We start from the raw sequence: 19860 nt of genomic DNA, 5'->3' as shown, positions 1-19860 counted from the left end.
GTTTTATTTATTTCTAGGAGAGAGAGAGAGAGAGAGACAGCATGAGCAGGGGAGGGTCAGAGAGAGAGGGAGTCACAGACTGAAACAGGCTCCAGGCTCTGAGCTGGCAGTCAGCACAGAGCCCGACGCGGGGCTCGAACCCACGAACCCCGAGATCATGACCTGAGCGAAAGTCGGACGCTTAACCGACTAAGCCACCCAGGCGCCCCTGAAGGGCCCCATTCTTGACCCAGGACTCCCGTCCTCAGGCCTCCTGTGCTTTCCAGAACGTCCCCGGGGACGACCACCTCATGTGTCCAGCTGTGCAGTGGGGGAGGGGACTGTCTAATTCCTGCAGGACCCCTCCAGCTCAAATGCTGCGTGATTCTATGAACATGCTGCTGGGGAAGGTCAGCACCACAGCCCACACCTCGCTCCCTCTGTAGGCTCTCTCCTCTCCCAGGTTGATCGGTTCAGTAGAAATCACCTTAAAGCCTGTCCCAGCTGCCTCTGCGATTCTAATCCCGGACACTTGAGAGCCGGTGGGATACCGAAGTAACTGTGTGCTCATCGAATGCCCCTCTTAACATCCCTTGGGTTAAAGACAAATACACACCACGTTGTGGGTCCTCTCCAGGATTCCCAGGCCTCTGCCCTAGACTGTGCCCAAAGTCGGGGCCCTCTGCACCTCGTTTGCAGCTTGTCTACTTCTGGAGGCCTCAGTTTTGGGTTTTCCTGATCCTCAGTTGTGACCCCGTCCCTAACAGGCCAGCTAAGCCCGTACAGGGAAGCCTGGCTCACCTGCAGGAAAGGGACATGGCTGGGGTACCCGACTGGCTCCGTCAGTGCAGCATGTGACTCCTGATCATTAGGGTTGTAAGTTTGACACATGAGTGTAGAAATTATTTACAACTAAAATCTTGGGGCACCTCAGTGGCTCAGTCAGTTGAGCGTCCCGACTTGATTTTGTTCAGGTTCTTGATGCCAGAGTTGTGTGATTGAGCCCCACATCAGGGTCAGTGCTGAGCATGGAGTCTGCTTGGGATGCTCTCTCTCTTTCCCTCTCCCCCTATCACTTTCTCTCTCCCTCTCTAAAATAAGAAATAAAATAGGAGTGCCCTGGTGGCCCAGTCACTTAAGCGTCCAACTTCGGCTCAGGTCATGATCTCGCAGTTCCTGAATTTGAGCCCCGCATCAGGCTCTGCTGACAGCTCAGAGCCTGCAGCCTGCTTCAGATTCTGCATCTCCCTCTCATGCTCACACTCTGTCTCTTTCGCGAGAAAAAGAAACATTAAAAAAATTTTTTTAATAATAAAATAAAAGCTTTTTAAAAAGAGAAAAAAGTGACATAGCTAATGATAAAACACAGAAACTCCACCAAAGAACATCACATGTGTGAAGCTGCTGAGTGAAGAAGCCAGGAGCCATGTTCCTCTCTCCGTCCTGCTCTGCTTGCCGGCCGACCCCCCAGGAGCACCTAAAGCCGTCTGATTTACGGGCAAGGAGCCACAGGGAACTGACGGGTTCTCTGGCCAGGCCATGACAAACTAGGGCCTGGGGGACAGTGGCTGCCTGCAAGATGTGTGACCTGGGAAGGGGTAGGAGGAGAGCCTCCTGCATAAGCTCCGGTGGAGGGGGGCTTTCCTGCCCCTCACTGGGCACGGTGCTCCCATTCCAGCTCCGACCAGCCAGGCATGGAAGCAAGCCTCCCCTGTTCTCCTCCCCTCAAGCCTTGTGACACCGCAGAAGAGCGCATGAGAACAGCACCCGCCACAAGCTTGGGAGTGGCCGCATGGCATCCCAGGGTGGACGCCCGCCTGGGCCTGCGTGAGGTCCGGAGTCACGCTGTCAACCCCTCCCCGGCCACTCGGCCTTCATTGCAGGGAGTCTGCGTGCTGCAAGCGGAAATAGCAGGGACTTGTGGCAAATGCTGAATGAGTTATAAAAGAGTTTTAAGTGGAGCCAAAAATCTATCACACTTAGAATAACATCTTTGCTCCGTTTCATCTTCAGGGTGGACCCTGAGTGTTTCTTAAGGCTCTGTGAAGGCGACGTTTTGACAGATGGAAAGCAAAGAATGTTGTTGTGATGGCTTGTTCTGTTGTCATAGCAACCCCAATAAATATTTTCTCATACCCCTTTCTTCATTTCCCTGATGATTAACATTTTGTTATTTAGTTTGTTAATTTCAGTTCCCAAAGTTTTGACTACATTTACAGACCAGGCTGAATAGTAAAGTCAGCGCTGCACAGAAACAAATCTGTACAAAAGTTGTAGATGGGACAGAGTTTTTAACACTCAAGACATTCACTTTTTATCTTTCTGGCGTACACGAAGGTTAGAAGCCAAGCAACTGCTGGCTAATGACAAGTTGGATCAGGTGGTCACGTCTTGATAGATACTGGAGTTTGCACCTGGTCTTCGGCACCTGGGTAACTACACAGAGAAGTTCGTAGGTGGCCGTGTGTTTTCATCCTTTTGTGTGCTCCTGTTGATCTGTTGTTTCATCAATTTCGGTAAGCCTAGGTCCTCTGTCCCGCCTGAATCAGTTGTGCTCAGCATTGCTTACTGTCTCAGAAAAGGTTGGGTTCATGAACCCGCCCTCTCTAGGCAGATGAGCTTGCCTGAGGCCTACCTGAAGTTTCGGTAGTTGCCACCTTGGTAGCCTGGCATCCTAAATAGTACCTCATGGGGCGCCTGGGTGGCTCAGTCAGTTGAGCATCGACTTCAGCATAGGTCATGATCTCACGGTTCAGGGGTTGGAGGCCTGCATCAGGCTTGGTGCTGACAGCTTGGAGCCTGGAGCCTTCTTCCGATTCTGTGTCTCCTGCTCGCGCTCTCTCTCAAAAGCAAATAAACATTTGGATGCCTGGGTGGCTCAGTCAATTAAGCGTCCAACTTCAGCTCAGGGCATGATCGTGGCCTGTGGGTTTGAGCCCCGCGTCGGGCTCTGTGGTGACGGCTCAGAGCCTGGAGCCTGCTTCCGATTCTGTGTCTCCCTCTCTCTCTGCCCCTCCCCCACTCGCATGTGTGCGCACACTCACTCTCTCTCAAAAATAAACATTTAAAAAATTCAAACTATTACTTCAGGGAGCACCTGCGTGACTCAGTAGGTTGAGCGTCCAATTCCGGCTCAGGTCATGATCTCACAGTTCATGGGTTTGGGCCCCACGTCGGGCTTGCTGCTATCAGCGCAGAGCCCACTTTGGATCCTCTGTCTTCCAATCTCTGCCCCTGCCCTACTTGCACTCGCTCTTTCTCTTTCTCTCAAATAAATAGTAAAAAAACTGTAACAAAACAAAAGCAAAATACCACTTCAGAGGTCCTCAATGTGGCTGACAGAGATACACACATTTAAGATACTATGAGGAGCCGGATTTAAGGACTCGCGTAACCACAATTGTCTTCTACTTCAGAGCCATCTCAGGGTCACATGCTGCCAAGTGTGCTTGCTTGTGTTACCGCCTTCTTCTTCGGAACTGCAGGGACTCAAAACCTCTCCACTGCCTTTGTTAGTTTCCCGATGCAACCTCACCTTTGCTGTTCTGTCCTCTCTCTGCTGACGGGCCCTAGAATTATCTCCTGATGGCCAGCCGTAGTTCTTTTCAATTTCCAGCTCTTCCCAGCTCCTGGCGTTCTCCCGTAGGTTTGTAGTTTGTAAACATTAATGCCAGAAGGAGGTTAGAAATTATCTAGTCCATTTTACTTATTTAACAGACGAGGAAGTTCAGGCCTCTTACCTGAGATAGATCATACAGGGAATAGCAGACCCAGCTGTACTGAGGCCCGTGCTGTGTTTTGTTGGGTTTTTCCTTTTTCTTTTTCTTTTTCTTTTTTTTTTTAACTTGGCTACACGTCCCTTCCAGGTTTGCAGGTAAGGTCATGGCAGCACACGGCAGCCAGTGCACGGCACCGTCCACCCCCCACCAGGTCCCCGCAGGCACCAGAACAGACTGAAGTTCACCTTTCACCCCGGTGCCTGGGATGATGCGGCAGGAGAGGTGCCCTGCTCGGGGTACTAACGGATGCTGAGGGATCATTCTCCACATTCCTAGGGAGTCTGTCTAACTCAGGAAATGCATTGCTGACTTTTCTGGCAGCGTTCTACATACAGGAGGCTCTGAGCTCTGTCCCTTCGGGTTTCCAGATGAGTTGAAAGGTCGCTGAGCATAGTAGCTGCCCCTCGTGGCACAGGGACTTGGGTCCGCCCACAACCCAAGTGCCCCGTCCGGGAGAACCGGAGCGTGCACGGGCGCATCCCCGTGGCTCTGGGCCCACGCTTCCACACTCACGAAGCACTGCCAAGTAGTCAAGCCTTCCCGGACCTGGCCCTTCTCCCCCATGCCCAGCTTTAAACCCGGTGGCCCAGCCAGCCTCGCACGGGGGCATCCTCTCCCTCCCCTGCTTTTGTACAAACCGATCACAGCTGCAAGCCGGTGATCCCCCCCTCCACCCCCGCGGTGACACAAGCCAGCTGCCAGGGCTCTCCTCCAAACCCCTGCCTCTCCTCCGACCAGCCCAGTGGAGGCGTGTGAGCAGCTTGCTTGAAAAGTAATCCAAAAACCAAAAGCCTGTTCTTCCCCTATTTCCAAAAACCCCTCACCCCCCATGGAGACTCCTCTCACCTTCAGGAGTCTGGGAATAAAGCGTCATTAGCACTTGCAGCAGAGACTAAGGAAAACACAGGCTACACCTAAAATAATCCCTTCTTTCTTCCTCTACCATTTATTTTGGGGGAAGAGTTGTCACCGTACTATTTGCAGAATTCGACCTTTCCTTCTAGTGTTTCAAGAGGGACAGGTGGGGTTTTTTTGGTTTGGGGATGCTTTTTTTTTTTTTAGCATATTGATGTGGGCTAGTGAGCAAGAGGAATGAGCCGCCCCTCAGCCCTGCCCACCTGTGATGGCGAGCACCCTGCGCTCCCTGCACCCACCAGGGGTGCTGACGATGACCCAGTGCAGAAGCAGGCGGCTCCAGCTGCAGCAGCCCATCAGAGGGCTTGAGAACAAACAGAACCCGCTTTTTCGAGAAACAGCCATGGCAGGGCCTGCCTGTGTGGCCAGCAGGGCACCTGGCTGAGTTGTCATCGGGGGTCCCCTTCAGAGCTGAATTCTGTCCACCTTCATCTCCGTGCATCCCAGCTGTATGCGTGAATCGGCTCTTTCTCTGTAACACGTATCCCCCCCTCCAAGGTACGAGGCTAGCCCTGGCATCGCTTATCATGTTTCCCGACCTGTTCCACTGCCCTGCTCATACAGCCGGTGCACCCTCTCCGCAGCCAAACGGAGCCTGCCTGACCTCTGGGGGCCTCCTCCCGCTTGGAGATCCCCTAGGAGCCCCACGGTGCTCTAGCAGCAGGGAGAAGCGAGCCACCCATCATGCTTTCTCATTCCAGCCATGAGGCCCCAAGAAAACAAAAGGGCAGAGGACCTTTTCTTTGAGTTGGGGGGAAAAGAAGCTAAACTGATTTATTTTTCTATTGCAGTGATTGAGAACACCACAAAAGGCTTCTCTCTGTGCCTCTCCAAGCCTCCAATTCCTCTCTCTGTATCTCTTCACTTCTTCCAGCCCCCAGGCCCCAGGGTGCTTCGCTCCCCACCCTGAATTCAGGGGTCAACCTCAGCCTAGGTTTCTTTAGCTATAAAATTCAAAAGAAGGGACACCTGGGTGGCTCAGTCGGCGGAGCAAGTGACTCTTGACCTCAGGGTTGTGAGTTCAAGCCTCACTCTGGGCATAAAGCTTACTAAAATAAAAAGAATTTTTCAAAAGAAGATGAACTCTATCCTTAAGGTGGTTCCGGGTTTAAAATTCTGTGGTTTTATAACTTCTCTGGGGTCAGAAGTGCTTACACCACCACTCTGAAGTGTGAAAGCACCTCTTCAGCGTGAGCACCCGCATTTTTTGTTTTCCATTAGCAAATGGAAAGTGAGAGCCTCAGAGACTGCTGAGGGGGACTCCGCAGGGACCCGCCACTCTCTCCAAGTCCTGTGTAGGAGCTCACAACAAATGTACTGTAAAAAGAGACAGATTTCTTACACGAGGCTTCCTTCAGGGAATTCTTTCTTACCATCTCTTTCAAGATCCCTCTAGTTACTTGGGAGTGAAAGCCAAACTCCCAGTAAAAAAAGGAACACACCAGAATTCTGGTTGAACCATCACTGTCTACCTTTCTGTTAAGTCCAGCTCTTCGGTTCAAACCATTGGCTTCAGAGCCTTTTTATCACAGACCATGATGCGAAATGCTTTTCACGTTCAGACCCAACACGTACACCGCATACGTACACACAGAGTTACAACTAAAACAAAACGCAGCACATGCTCTTCGTGCCTATTCTTTCTGTTGTGTGGGGTGTGTGTGTGTGTGTGTGTGTGTTTTAATGTTTATCATTTTTGAGAGAGAGACAGAGCGTGAGCAGGGAGAGGAGGAGAGAGAGGGAGACACAGAATCTGAAGCAGGCTCCAGGCACTGAGCTGTCAGCACTGAGCCCGACGAGGGGCTTGAACTTACAAGCCATGAGATCACAACCTGAACCAAAGTTTGATGACCCACTGACTGAGCCACCAGCCCCTTTTTTGTTGTTTTTAATGCTGATCACAACCCATTAAAATTATTTCAGGACCCAATGATGGGCTGCAAAGTATAGTCTCAAGAAACCTGCTCTGACCCCACTATCCTCTTTAATGTTTTAACGTCCTTCTTATTTTCTCAGCTGTGTCCTCACAACTATAGTATGTGAGCAAATCACCTTTGTAGACCGGTCACACACGGACGCAGGTTAGTCCTAAAACTAAAAAATTTTAGAACAGAGTAAATTCAACACATTCATTATCAAGAAAATTAAATGCAAATGGTGTGCAACTCACTGGAAGTATTAACATTCCTGACTATCTCAGAGAAAGTGATACTTTAGGAAAAATGCTTCTCTGTTTTGAGAGAAGATTCTTCAGAAGACAGAAGTCACCCCAAGCCACTGGCTGAATGATTGCTGTTGCTCTCCGCGGTATAAGTCCTGACTTAATTATTCTGGGTCGCTGTTACTCAAGAAGGTATTACATACTTTGTATACCTCAGTCTTATAAAGAACGTATTATAGTGATAAGAACGAAATCTTGGGGTAGCATCTTTCTCATTTTGGATAATTGGAAGAAGATAATTAGAACCAAATATCAGGGCAACACGTGGGTGCTGTGCTAAGAGGCATTTCATGACCCCACTGAGTATTCAGAGAGTGGTGGTTTGTGAAGACAGGGAACAGGAAGGTCAAGGGGCTTATGCTGATAAGTGAACAAGATTCAACGTTACTTCTGTTCAGTTCGGGCCCCCTCCCCCCGCCACAGGTGGAATGGAGAAGAGGGCTGGTATGTATTTTAAGGATGTTCAGGGTGTGCCAGATTCATAGGAACTCCCTTAGAATGTAAGTGATTTTTTTTGCTATTTTTTTATTGTGGGAAACTATACATAGGTTTATTATGTTAATCATTTTCGAGTACACAGTTCAGTGGCATTAAGTATATTCACAGTGTTTGTAATCCTCAGCACTGCCCATTTCCAGAACTTTTTCATCATCTCGAACTGAAAAGCTGTCCCTGCAAGGCAACAACTCCCCATTCTCCTCCCCCAGAGCCTGGTAACCTCTGTGCCACTCTGTCCCTATGGGTTTGCCTGTTCTGAGTCCCTCATGTAAGTGGAATCATCCAGTATTTGTCTTTCTCTGTGTGGGTATTTCACTTGCTAGCCAGAGCTAAGCGATTCCACTAAAATGGGCTTGGGGAAGTTTTATGACAGTGACACTGCAGGCATACCTCATTCTGCTGCACTTTGCAGACACTGTGTGTTTTTACAAGTTGAAGGTTTGTGGCAACCTGCGTCAAGCAAGTTTATCGGCACCATTTTTCCACCAGCATGTGCTCCCTTTGTGTCTCTGTGTCACATTTTGGCAACATCTCATAGTAATTTACATTATCATATTTGTTATGCTCATCTACGATTGGTCATCGTGACTCACTAGAAGCTCAAAGGATGGTTAGATTGTTTAGCAACAGACTGTTTTTTAAAGTATGTACATTGTTTTTTTAGACATAATGCTACTGCACGCTCGCATACGGTATAGTATAAACATAATTTTTATATGCAGTGGGAAACAAAAAAAAAAAACATTTGACCCTCTAGCCCAAAGATATGTGCTTGAGTGTGGGGGTGTGGGACAGAACCCACAGTATCTCCAAAGTATGCATGCCTTTGCAGGTGCCTGACATCACTGGGAAACCAGAAAGGGAGCATTCATCTACCCAGAACTCCACTTCCTTGCAACTGTACCTAAACAGAACACAGCTGAAAACTGGGGCAAACGTTAAAAAGGTGGCCGAACAAATCAAATGCTGGTTACAAGGCTTGTGCCCTGAGAAGGATGCTGTGTACTCAAGGGAGAACCCGTGGGCCCTCGCTCTGATTTTATTCTTATATTACACATGTTTCTAACAAGCTTCTGACATTTCGAATCCCATGGCATTTTAGAAACAGCATACTAGAATGTGAACAGAGAGGTCTGGCCCCAGCAGGCTCACCAGCAACAAGAACCTGCAGGGAAGAAGAGAGAGTGAGCTCTTGCCCACCCTGGGAGGCTGCCTGGCATCTCTGTGGCACAGTGGGGCTGATATTCCAGATGACAGCCCAGGGCAATCCACCCATTCACCCAACAGACGGGGCATGAGCTCAGGCTCCTCACAGAGCACTGGGGACAGTGATCAGTGGAGCTCAGGGCTTGCGGGTAAAGGCTACACCATGATCATTATTCTTCAAGAGAGAATCCAGATGATGTGATTTTTTGTTAAGTTTTGAATTTTGAGTAAACGGTAACTAACTGCATACGAATTTCATGTTGACACAGGAGAGGCTTAGAGTTGACTGTCACCATGTAAATGCCAGAGGAGCCCCCCTGTTTGCCCTGATTGCACCTAGGTATTCACGCTTGGCTGAGTGAATGTGCGGAAGGCAACAAAGAAGCTCATGTTCGAATATAAAAGCATCTTCAATAAGAGAATCCATGAGCATCCATGAAAAAAGAGGCTTTCGTTGATGTAGAAGGATACAGGGAAGTGGGGTGAAAGTGAATGATTTGGTCAAGATATTACAAAAATGTAGCTCGTGGCGGCACCTGGGTGGCTTAGTCGGTTTAGCATTCAACTTCAGCTCAGGTCATGATCTCAGGGCTCGTGGGTTTGAGCCCCGCATCAGGCTCTGTGCTGACAGCTCGGAACCTGGAGTCTGCTTCGGATTCTGTGTCTCCCTCTCTATCTGCTCCTCCCCCACTTGCACTCTCTCTCTCAAAAATAAACATAAAAATTTTTTTTAATAAAATAAAAAAGAATGTAGCTCACATGTGAAGGCACACTAGCAGAAGTTAAGCTGAGGCCTTCAGTCCGTCCTTCTGGCTGTGTGTCCATGCCACACAGGCTCCACGTGACTGATATACTCTGTGTTAGGACCGTGTTACATGATGTTCCTGGTTACGCGCGTGACGCCTTTTCTGACCAACACGCCTTCCGGGAGGAATGCCCACGTTTGTCTCCAGCCTCCTGCACAGAGGCTGCCTCCGCTCTGAGCCTGGGCAGGCCCTGTCGGGAGCTTCCCCTGAATCTGCGCCTTCTCCCCTTCTCTCCCCTCCCCTGCAGCACACTGTCCAAGTGCGGCCATGCGATGGTGGCCGCCATCTACCCGTTCACCTGGCAGCACACCTACATCCCCGTGCTGCCCCCCACCATGATCGACATCGTGTGCTCACCAACCCCCTTCCTCATCGGGCTGCTCACCAGCTCGCTGCCTCTGCTCAGGGAGCTGCCGCTGGAAGAGGTGAGCTCTGGGGGTGTCCCGTTCCCTCCCTGAGGGGGCAGGGGGGGTGTGGGCTGAGGTGCTGCAGGCACACAGGTAACAGGGGACCCCGTGGCTCTGTCTGCTAGGTATGTCCCCCCCCCGGCCCTCTCAGTGGACCCTTGGTGACCACAAATTCAGTTTTCTCCCCTAAATGGACCTACTGGCCTGAGAAGGGCAGACATCTCCAACTTAACCAGGTGTTAAAACGCTTCATCCAGAAGTAGCCTCACCCAGAAGGAGCCGTCTACCCTCTCCTCCCTCGCACTCCCCAACGCTGGGAGGTGGGCGGGGAGCCCACAAGAGCTAACAGTACCTGGAATTTATATTCGGACTAATAACAAAGCTGACAGATTGTACAAACAGGTCCTTTTTCATATCAGTTAAAGAGACAGCAACCGAAATGTGTTTAATCATCCAGTTCTGGGTTTCCAGGTTTGCCCCCAAGTAGGGAAAGTCCTACCTGGCATTTCCATGGGTATTTAGCCTCAGTCCTTCCCTCTAAATAATCTCCATCCTGTGTCCTGGGAGTGCCCAGCACTCAGAGAGCGAACCGGAGGAGGCTCACTGATGCCACTCACTTCCAGACCCCTGGGGGGACGCCTGTCCCTGAAATTCGTCCTGGGGCCCACATGTGGCTCTCCTCATTGCCCAGGTAGGCCTGACGCCCCATTAAGCATTCACCAGCACACTTAAGGTTTCTGAACGGCAAGGAGTTTGTCCGGGTACCGTGTGATCCCTGCAATGGCTCAGTTCAACCCCAGAAGTAGGAAGCGGAGCTCTCCCTCAGCTCCTGGGCTCGGTCTCTGGGATGTGTTAGAGCCTGTGTTTCCAGCTGTTGGTGACAACATGGCAGCCGTGCAGGCCCATGTTCCCCCATCATAGCCAGTGTGGCCCACGCTGAGGCCTGAGTGAGGGCCTCACTCACGGGGTCACGGAAGCAGAGCCCAGCATTCTCCTGACCTCCCCTAGGGCCTCACCTGCCTCACACAACACCTGGCCCCGGATCTCAGTCCCTCTGCAAGGAGGCAAGGGGAAGGTGCTCACCCTAAAAGCTTTGACTAACGAAAGCCCAGTTGGATACACTCCCCTGGGCTTCTCTCCTCCTATCCCGTTAAGAGAAAGGACAAGACCACATGGGTAGCCGAGAGGAGATAGAGCCCTGGGAGTGGGGGGTAGCAGCATTGAATGGAATGGAAACAAGGGGGGCCTGAGGGGGGGGGGCTGTAGTTCCTTTTGCCCACCCCAGCAACCAGCACGCTAAAAATCTGTCCCTGAGGCTCTGCCCTAGCCAGTGTGGGAACGGGGCAGGGAGTCCAGTCTGTGGCATACACATGTCCCGGCTGTGGTTTCGGTGTTGAAAGCATGCAATTCTGTAAAGCCTTTCCCCTCCCCCTACCTCCCCTCTACATCATTTGTGGCTCCAGTGGCAACGTCAGGAAACCACAAATGGGCCACTCTATCCCCCACCCCAGCCTCCTGTCTAGATGCCAAGACGGAGGAAGGCTAAGTGTCTATCACTACATCCCGGAAGCCCTGGTAACAGGAATCGTGTCTTTTCTTCACCTTGCAGGTCCTTGTGGTCGACCTGGTCAACAATCGTTTCCTCAGACAGGTGAGTACAAAGGTCGGCTTCAACCTGCTGCTCTGCTTTCACCTCTTTGTTGTTTGGGACACAGCTTCCCAGGTCTGGAAGGCTCCTTGGTGGGCCTGGGATTGCGAAACAGACCGGCAGGCTTGAGTGATCCTGGGCCAGGGCTGCACTGAGAACAGAACAGAAGGCAGGGGCCAAAGATGAATGCTTTGGCGAAGGATTGATTCCCATGTGTTGTGTTATAAAATTATTTTCTAACAATTAGAAGCTTTGTATAGGTTATAACTATAGATGGGGCGCCTGAGTGACTCAGTTGGTTAAGCGTCTGACTTGATTTTGGCTCAGGTCGTGATCTCAAAGTTGATGAGTTGGAGCCCCACATCGGCTCTGCGCCGACAGTGCAGAACCTGCTTTCTCTCCCTCTCTCCCTGCCCCTCCCCCCCTCATGCTCTCTATCTCAAAATAAATAAACTTAAATAAAAAATAAAAATAGGAGCATCCAGGGGGCACCAGTGGCTCAGTCATTTGAGCATCTGACTCTTGGTTTTAGCTCAGGTCATAATGTCATGGTTTGTGGGATCAAGCCCTACATCAGGCTCCACGTTGACAGCAGAGAGCCTGCTTGGGACTCTCTCTCTCCTTTTCTCTCTGCCCCTCTCCTGCTCACATTCTATCTGTCTGTCTCAAAATAAATAAAATAAACTTAAAAAAAGAATATCTTTAAAAAAGAGAGAGAGAAAGAGAAAAAAACCACAGTTGACCCTTAAACAACACTGGGGTTAGAGGTGCCCCTGAGTAGTTAATACCTGTGTATAATAACTTTTGACTCCCCAAAGGCTTCTTTACTGATAGCCTACTGATGGCCAAAAGACTTACTGGTAGCATAAACAGTTGATTCATACATATTTTCTTTGTCATGTGTCTTATATATCAGATATTTGGCATAAAGTAAGCTAAAGAAAAGAAGAGAAAGTGTTATCAAGAAAATCATAAGGAAGAGAAAATACATTTATTGGACTGTACTGGATTTATTGAAAAAGAAGTTGCCTATGAATGGACCTGCAGAGCTCAAATCTGTGTTGTTCAAAGGCCAAGTGTGTGTGTGTGTGTGTGTGTGTGCACACGCACGCACGCGCATGCCTCTAAAAAAGATGGAAGGGAAAACTCACCAAAACATGGATGCTGGCCATTTGGGGTAGGAGACTGAAAGGAGGCAGAGTGTGAGTGACCTTAAATTGTTTTCATACTTTCATTTATTTTCTGTAATGATCATAAACTACTCTCGTTATCAGAGAAAACAATACACATTTACTTTCTTGTTACCACTTGCCTAAGAGAGCTAACTCCTACCAGAGCTTGCGAAGAATCACTGCAGTAAGGTTTTCCAGGCCTTCTGTGTGATCGCTTTTAAACCTGGACTTGGTCTTACTGCTGCAAAGTTCTGTCATGTTAATGTGGTTTGTTGGGTTTTTTTAAATCATTACTTTTGTCTACTTGCCCTTCCCAAGGCCCTCCTGCTCTGAGGTCAGATCACAAAGCCAACTTCAGATCACACTGGTCCACTGCCCTGACCACAGCTCCCTGATTAGCACTGGCCCTCCCGCAGGGTGGGGGCAGTGGGGAACATTTGTTGAGTATCCACTAGGTGCCAAGCACTTGTACAAAGGAATTGTGTTGTACTTAAATTTCGCCCCAGCTTTATTGAGATATTACTGACATATACAAGTTACAATGATGATTTGATACATGCACAGACTATGAAATGATTACCACAATTAGATAACACTTCTATCCCCTCATACAATTCCCCTTTGTGTGTGTGTGATGACATTTAATTTTTTTTTTAATGTTTTATTCATTACTGAGAGAGAGAGACAGCATGAGCAGGGGAGGGGCAGAGAGAGAGGGGGACACGGAATCTGAAACAGGCTCCACACTCTAAGCTAGCTGTCAGCACAGAGCCCAGTGCGGGGCTCAAACCCACTAACCATGGGATCATGACCTGAGCCGAAGATGCTTAACTGACTGAGCCACCCAGGCGCCCCATGTGATGACATTTAAGACCTACTGTTTTAACAGCTCTCAAGTACACAGTGGAGTATTGTTGTTAACTGTAGCTACCATGTTATGCATTAGATTCCCCAGAATATATCTTACAACCTGAAGATTATCCCCTTTGACCACATTTACCCCTTTTCCCCTCCCCCTAGCTCCTGGCAACCACCATTCTACTGGACTTCAGTGAGTTCAGCCTTTTGAGATTTCATGTAGAAGTGAGAACACACAGGATTCATCTTTCTCTGTCTGACTCCTTTCACTAAGCATAATGCCCTCAAGATCAGTCCATGTTGTCACAAAGGCAGGATTTCCTGCTTTTTTATAACGGACTCCTATTCCACTATATGTATATGTATAGATACTTTATATGTATATATGTGTGTATAGACATTCCATTGTGTGTATGTGTATATATATATGTGTATGTATATATATATATGTGTATGTATATATATATATATATACATATATAGTATGTGTGGTGTTAGGTGTGTGTGTGTGTATTCTTTATTATCTATTATTTTCTTTATTCACTCATCCATGAATGAACACTTAGGTTGTTTCCCTGTCTTGGCCTTTGTGAATAGTGCTGCAGTGACCATGGGGGTACAGATCTCTTTTCGAGATCCCGATTTCATTTCCTTCAGATGTATACCCAGAAGTGGGACTACTGGATCATAGGGTAGTTCTAGTGTTAATTTTTTGAGGAGCCTCCGTTCTATTTTCCACAGCAGCCACACTAATTGACACCAACAGTGCACAAGGGTACCACAACTGCTCATCATTTCTTCCCCCGCGCAGCTCTTTAGTGCAATGTAGTCCTTGTTTATTTTTGCTTTCATCACTCATGCTTTTTGGGGTCATATCCAAAAAATCATTGCCAAGACCAATGTCAAGGAGCTTTTTCCGTTTATTTCCAATAGTTTTATAGCTTCAGGTCTTATCTTTAAATCTTGAATCCATTTCATGTCAATTTTTGTGAGTGGTATAAGATAGGGGCCCAGTTTTATGCCTCTGCAAGTAAGTTTCCTGGCACCATTTATTGAAGAGACCATCATTTCCCCCACTGAATTCTTTATTTAAAAGTTTTTTTATTTATTTTTGAGAGAGAGAAAGTGTGAGTGGGGGAGGGGCAGAGAGAGAGGGAAGGAGAAAGAATCCCAAGCAGGCTCCACACTGTCAGTGCCACAGCCCAGTACAGGGCTCAAACCCACAAACTGCGAGATCATGCCGAGCCAGTCAGACCCTTAACCGACTGAGCCACCCAGGCGCCCCTCCCCATTGAATTCTTAGCTCTCTTGCCAAATATGAGTTGAGCAGAAAAGCTTGGTTTATTTCTGGGCTCTTGTATCTGTTCCATTGGTTTATGCATCTCTTTTTATGTCAGCACCATACTGTTTTGATACGCATAGCTTTGTAATCAAGTTTGAAATCAGGAATTGTGGTGCCTCCAGCTTTGTTCTTTCTCAGGATTGCTTTGGCTATTCGGTGTCTTTTGTGGTTTCATGTGAATTTTAGGATTGCTTTTTCTCCTTCTATAAAAAGTGCCGTTGTAATTTTGATAGGGATTGCACTGAGTCTGTAGATGGCTTTGGGTAATATGGACATTTTAATAACATTGATTTTTCTAATCCATAAATACAGTATCTTTTCATTTATTTACATCTTTGTCAGATTCTTTCATCGATGTCTTCTATATTGCATTTCATCTTCACAGTGGGGTAAATATTGACTGCTAGCCCATTTTCACATCGCTTGAAAAAAGTAGAATGGAGATTCAAACCTCAGATCTCTGTCTCTAAGTCCTATTTCTTCTGCTAACCCAAAAACTGTGCCAGGACTGCCCTGCAGTGTATCCAGCGTGACCTGCTGGCCAGGACACAGCTCTCGGCCCCAGAAGCCCTGGGGCAATGGCCCACCTGCTTTTTCTGCTTTACAGATGGATGACGAGGACTCCATTCTCCCCAGGAAGCTGCAGGTAGCCCTCGAGCACATTCTGGAGCAGAGGAATGACCTGGCCAGTGACCAGGACGACGGGCCCTCGGACTGCAAGCGCGGTAAGTGCCCAGCCACCCCCCAGACTGCACCTCGCTCTTCCGCCATTACCGCCAGTGAGCAAATGGGCGAGTGGCCGTCCCTTCCACGCAGCCGGCCGGAGGGGCATTCCTGGAGAGAAAGTGGGTGTGTAACCCCTTTATCTGGATCTCATTCTAACACTGAACAGTGATGCGGTTTCTCCTGCCTCCTCTGTCTGGGTCCTAAAATACCTGATCACAAGGGGAAACGAAAGGACTTCATCACGCTGGGTCTCCCCTATCTCCGGGGCTCTGCGGCAGGCCCCCACCCCCGCCCCCCGCCCTCACCGGCCCCTCCGCACTGTGCTCAGGCCCGGAGTCCAGCCCCTTGAACGAGGTGGTGTCCGAAGCCTTTGTCCGCTTCTTCGTGGAGATCGTGGGCCACTACTCGCTGTTCCTGACGGCGGGCGAGCGCGAGGAGAGGACCCTGCAGCGAGAGGCCTTCCGCAAGGCCGTCTCGTCCAAGAGCCTCCGCCGTTTCCTGGAGGTTTTCATGGAGACCCAGACCTTTCGCGGCTTCATCCAAGAGCGGGAGCTGCGCCGGCAGGATGCCAAAGGTGAGGAGGCGCCGTGCGCTCGGGGCGGAGGGACCCGGCGGCTAAGGTCGTGCGACCCCGGAGGCACCCGCGGAGCAGGGAGGGAGGTCGCCGAGCCCGCTTCCGGCGGGAGCCACGCCCACCTCCTCTGGAGACGCCCCTTCCTGCCGCCGCGGGGCGGGGCCAGCTGCCCCCTCGCCGCTGTCGCCTCGGCCGTCGCTGCGCCCAATCCCAGCCTGTCCCAGAACCACGTCCCAGGGTCTGGTGGCACGTCCTCCTTCTGTTCCATCTTTCCAACTTGACGAACCCCTTGAGAACAGGCTCTGCTGTCTCTCTCTGGCCTCTCGTCTCCTTTTCCTCAAGCCGCACCTCCTCCCTTCTGCCCTCCCTTCCTCCACCTCCCTGGGTATGGCCAGAGCCAGCTGGGACTGGAGTGGGTGGGGGGGAGGAAGGCCGAGCCCTCCACTTTGTGCGGGGGGGTGGGGGGGTCCTGACGCTCAGCCAGTCCGGCGGCGGCACAGGAGGGAGGACAGCGGTGACTCTCCCAGCGTGGGGGTCGTCTCGCCACGGAGGCCACCCACTCCCCTCCTGCACTCTCTCTCCTCCCTCTTCCTGCCCCCCGGCAGGGTTCCATCATACTTCCGGGCTGGAGGAGGCAAAATATGTGAAGGAGGATCAGATCCCTCCCCTCTCTGTCTTACATCATCTTAAGCCCCTTTGGGAATGGAAAAGCTAGAAATGTGGCTAAAGACTGTCACTGATGGGGGGAGACGCTTACCACTGAGGTGCAGTGAGTACAGAGAGCAGGGAGGTCCCCGGAGAGCTTCAGCCTGGGCCTTGCTGTCCCCTGGTGCTGTGATGGCAGAGACGAGGCTAAGGAGCCAAAGGCCCACATTCCTGGAGCTCTTTGCAAAGTGATGATGGAGGCTGGCCGCCCTTCAGGTATTCCGCTGAGTGGGAACTGAAGAGACAAAGGAAATTGATTAAAGTATGAGTCACGCTCTCCATGATAGGATCCCTTTAAAGAGAAGCTCTGCTCATGAGTATATCTGTTTATACTGTTTACGGATCACTATTTGCTAGAAAGGTAAGAGACACAAAAGCTTAAAGGAGCATGGAAGGCAGCCTCTCCAGGGAAGACCAGTGAGAAAGGAAGACGGAGTGGCTGAGACTCACGCCCTGGCCGCACACACCTACGAGGCGCCGTGTCTGGCCCTGCTGAGCTGATAGTTGGCTGATGGATTCCCAGGAAGACAAACCACTTGGCCAGCGTTCCTCACATGGGAGGCTGCGGGAGCCTGAGCGCCAGGGCCGGCTCGTTCATCTCTGAAACCATGTGCCTGGCACAGCATAGACACTTGGAAGGTGTTTGTTGAGTAAAAGTAGGATTTCATGTCTGAGCTAGCTTTCTAGCCTTCCAAAGACAGTTACTGCACAAGGTTGGGCAATTATAAGGGCAATAAAAACCCATAAACCTTAGGACTCCGAGCATATTTATAGGAGCTGCTCAGCTCAGAAGCAAGGTTTCTTTTTTTACGGCCGTAAGGAAACGGGTGTGCTTAGAAGAGAAGGAAAGAGAAGGGACTAAAACGGCTGGGATTTCTCTTGCCATCAGGTCTGTTCGAGGTCCGAGCCCAGGAGTACCTGGAAACACTCCCCAGTGGAGAACACAGCGGTGTCAATAAGTTCCTGAAGGGACTCGGTAAGGCCCACCTGTCCCCGTGTCCTCATCACTGGGCTCTGGTCCTTGGAGTCTTGGCCAGTTCCCTCCCCCAGGGCGGGTCCTAAATAACGCTGAGCTGTGCCTCAGCATCAGCTTTGTAACTTCCTCTTCTAATCTGGCGCCGAAGTATAAACAGAGGAAGCCAAGGACCGTCCCTGCTTTACTGCCCCCCGTCATCCCCCTTCCCCCCGGGGCTGCCTTGCCATCTCCCTTCACTGTTATCTCCCACACTCTTTTTTTTTTTTCTTTTTTTTAATGTATATAGTCAGAGAGAGTGAGCGAGAGAGAGCGGGCTTGTGTGTAGGAGAGGAGCACAGGGGGAGGGAGAGAGAATCCCAAGCAGGCTCCACACTGTCAGCACAGAGCCCAGTGTGGGGCTCGAACCCCCAAACCAAGAGATCATGACCTAAGATGAAATCAAGAGTTGGAAGCTTAACTGATTGAGCCACCCAGGTAGCCCCCTTTTTTCCCCTTTCTTACTCCCACACTCTCAAATCTTCTGGGGAATTGAATTTAGGAAGCGTGAAGGGAACCAGAGAAGGGTGTCTGGCACAAAAGACCTCCAAATGGCCCTGAGAAGTGCAAATGTAAGAATTACAAGGACCTTGGGGCACCTGCCTGGCTCAGTCAGTGGAGCACGCAACTCTTGAGCTCAGGGTTATGAGTTTGAGCCCCATGTTGGGTGTAGAGACTACTTAAAAAATAAATAAAAATTAAAAGAAAAAAACCCAAAAGACAGAATTATAAGGACTTTGGTTTAATTGAGTTGACAGACTCGGGTGGGCCATACTTGTGCCTCGCCCACCCCCACCCCTCCCCCACCCTCTCCCCCCACCCCTCCCCCACCCCCACCTCCGTCCCCGTCCCCATGCTGCTGGGAGCCTTCTCTGTCCTTGGCTCCTCAAGGTGACATTCCGTGCTTCCTGTGTCACCAGTTCAGGAGCAAAGCCTCCTCTCCGGCTCTGACGTTCTTTCTCTCAAAACTCTCACCTCTGGGGAAGATTCCTTTTCGTCGTGGAGGTGTCCCGAGGAGAGGTCCAGAGGTGGCTGGGAGGCCACACTTGTCCACGCCACATCTGGGAAGAGAAGAGCAGGATTTCACTGTTGTCCGCCTGGCGAAATGTTCTCATTTTCTTTTCTATTTTTTTTTTTTAGGCAATAAAATGAAGTTTCTCCACAAGAAATAATCTTTGGCTCCTCCTCAAGGGGTAACCTCCTCCTAAATGCAAGAACGTTTTTAAAAAACAGTCCTAGTGGCCTTTCTGAAACCCTGGGTCCTGCTTGTCCCACGTGCTGGGCAAAGGCCAGGATGGTTTCCGCCGCCACACGGCCACCCCAGGACCCCGGGCCCGAGAGCCGCGCTGCAAGGTGCCGCTTCTCCAGGACAGCACTGCAAAGGGGACCTGAGACCAGGCGTGTCACCGACATTCACACGGATTGTTTGGGTTGTTGGGTTTGGGATTTTTTTTATATTTTTAATCTTAGGTATTAAAAGAAAGAAAAGTGTTCAGGTTTTCTTTTTATTATGCCAGGGCTAAGAAAAGTCCAGTGTGCCCTGTGCCGTATTTCCCGGGTTCATCCTGCCCAGCAGCTGGGATCTGAAGCCGAGAAGAGAGGAGGAGGAGGTCAGGAGCGGCGACCAGGGACCGAGCAGGACCAAGCTCCTCTGGCAGAGTGGAGGACATATGCAGGTGTGGGGAAGAGAGCCGTGGCGGTGCCTGCCACACTCCTGCTCAGAGGTGGGGGGGGAGGGGACACCATTCCTCTCCCGGAAAGGATCGTCCTGGGTGTGGAATGATGTCACATCAGGGCTGATGGGCCTCCTGGGACGAGCTGTACTTCCAGCCAGTGATGCCACCTGGTGGCCAAGGTCATTTGTTGTAAAACCCAGTCTTTTCGTCCCAAATGGACCTGACGCCTCTGGGTGGCCTTTTTTTCTCTTCGAAGCCATAGCACCACTCACTGCGCAAGCAGTCCGTGACTTTTAGAGGCACACACAAGAAGGAAATCTGCTCCTTAGATCTGTG

General features: G+C 50.3%; 1 protein-coding gene across 1 annotated transcript in view; it reads left to right on the top strand.

The window, feature by feature from the left end:
• DENND2A (DENN domain containing 2A) overlaps nt 1-19072 on the top strand; it is a 106936-nt gene extending 87864 nt beyond the window's left edge. Inside the window, exons 14-19 of the mRNA XM_039234047.1 lie at nt 9652-9829; nt 11421-11462; nt 15439-15556; nt 15886-16131; nt 17726-17812; nt 18989-19072. Of these exons, the coding sequence (XP_039089978.1) occupies nt 9652-9829; nt 11421-11462; nt 15439-15556; nt 15886-16131; nt 17726-17812; nt 18989-19020 (703 nt within the window). The 3' untranslated portion in view covers nt 19021-19072. The remainder of the gene's footprint in view (nt 1-9651; nt 9830-11420; nt 11463-15438; nt 15557-15885; nt 16132-17725; nt 17813-18988) is intronic.
• The last annotated feature ends 788 nt before the right edge of the window (nt 19073-19860 follow it).

The sequence above is a fragment of the Hyaena hyaena genome, unplaced genomic scaffold (assembly GCF_003009895.1).
Source record: "Hyaena hyaena isolate Hyena2069 unplaced genomic scaffold, ASM300989v1 scaffold_82, whole genome shotgun sequence".
Taxonomy (NCBI): Eukaryota; Metazoa; Chordata; class Mammalia; order Carnivora; family Hyaenidae; genus Hyaena; species Hyaena hyaena.
This window is presented reverse-complemented; position numbering and strand designations above follow the sequence as displayed.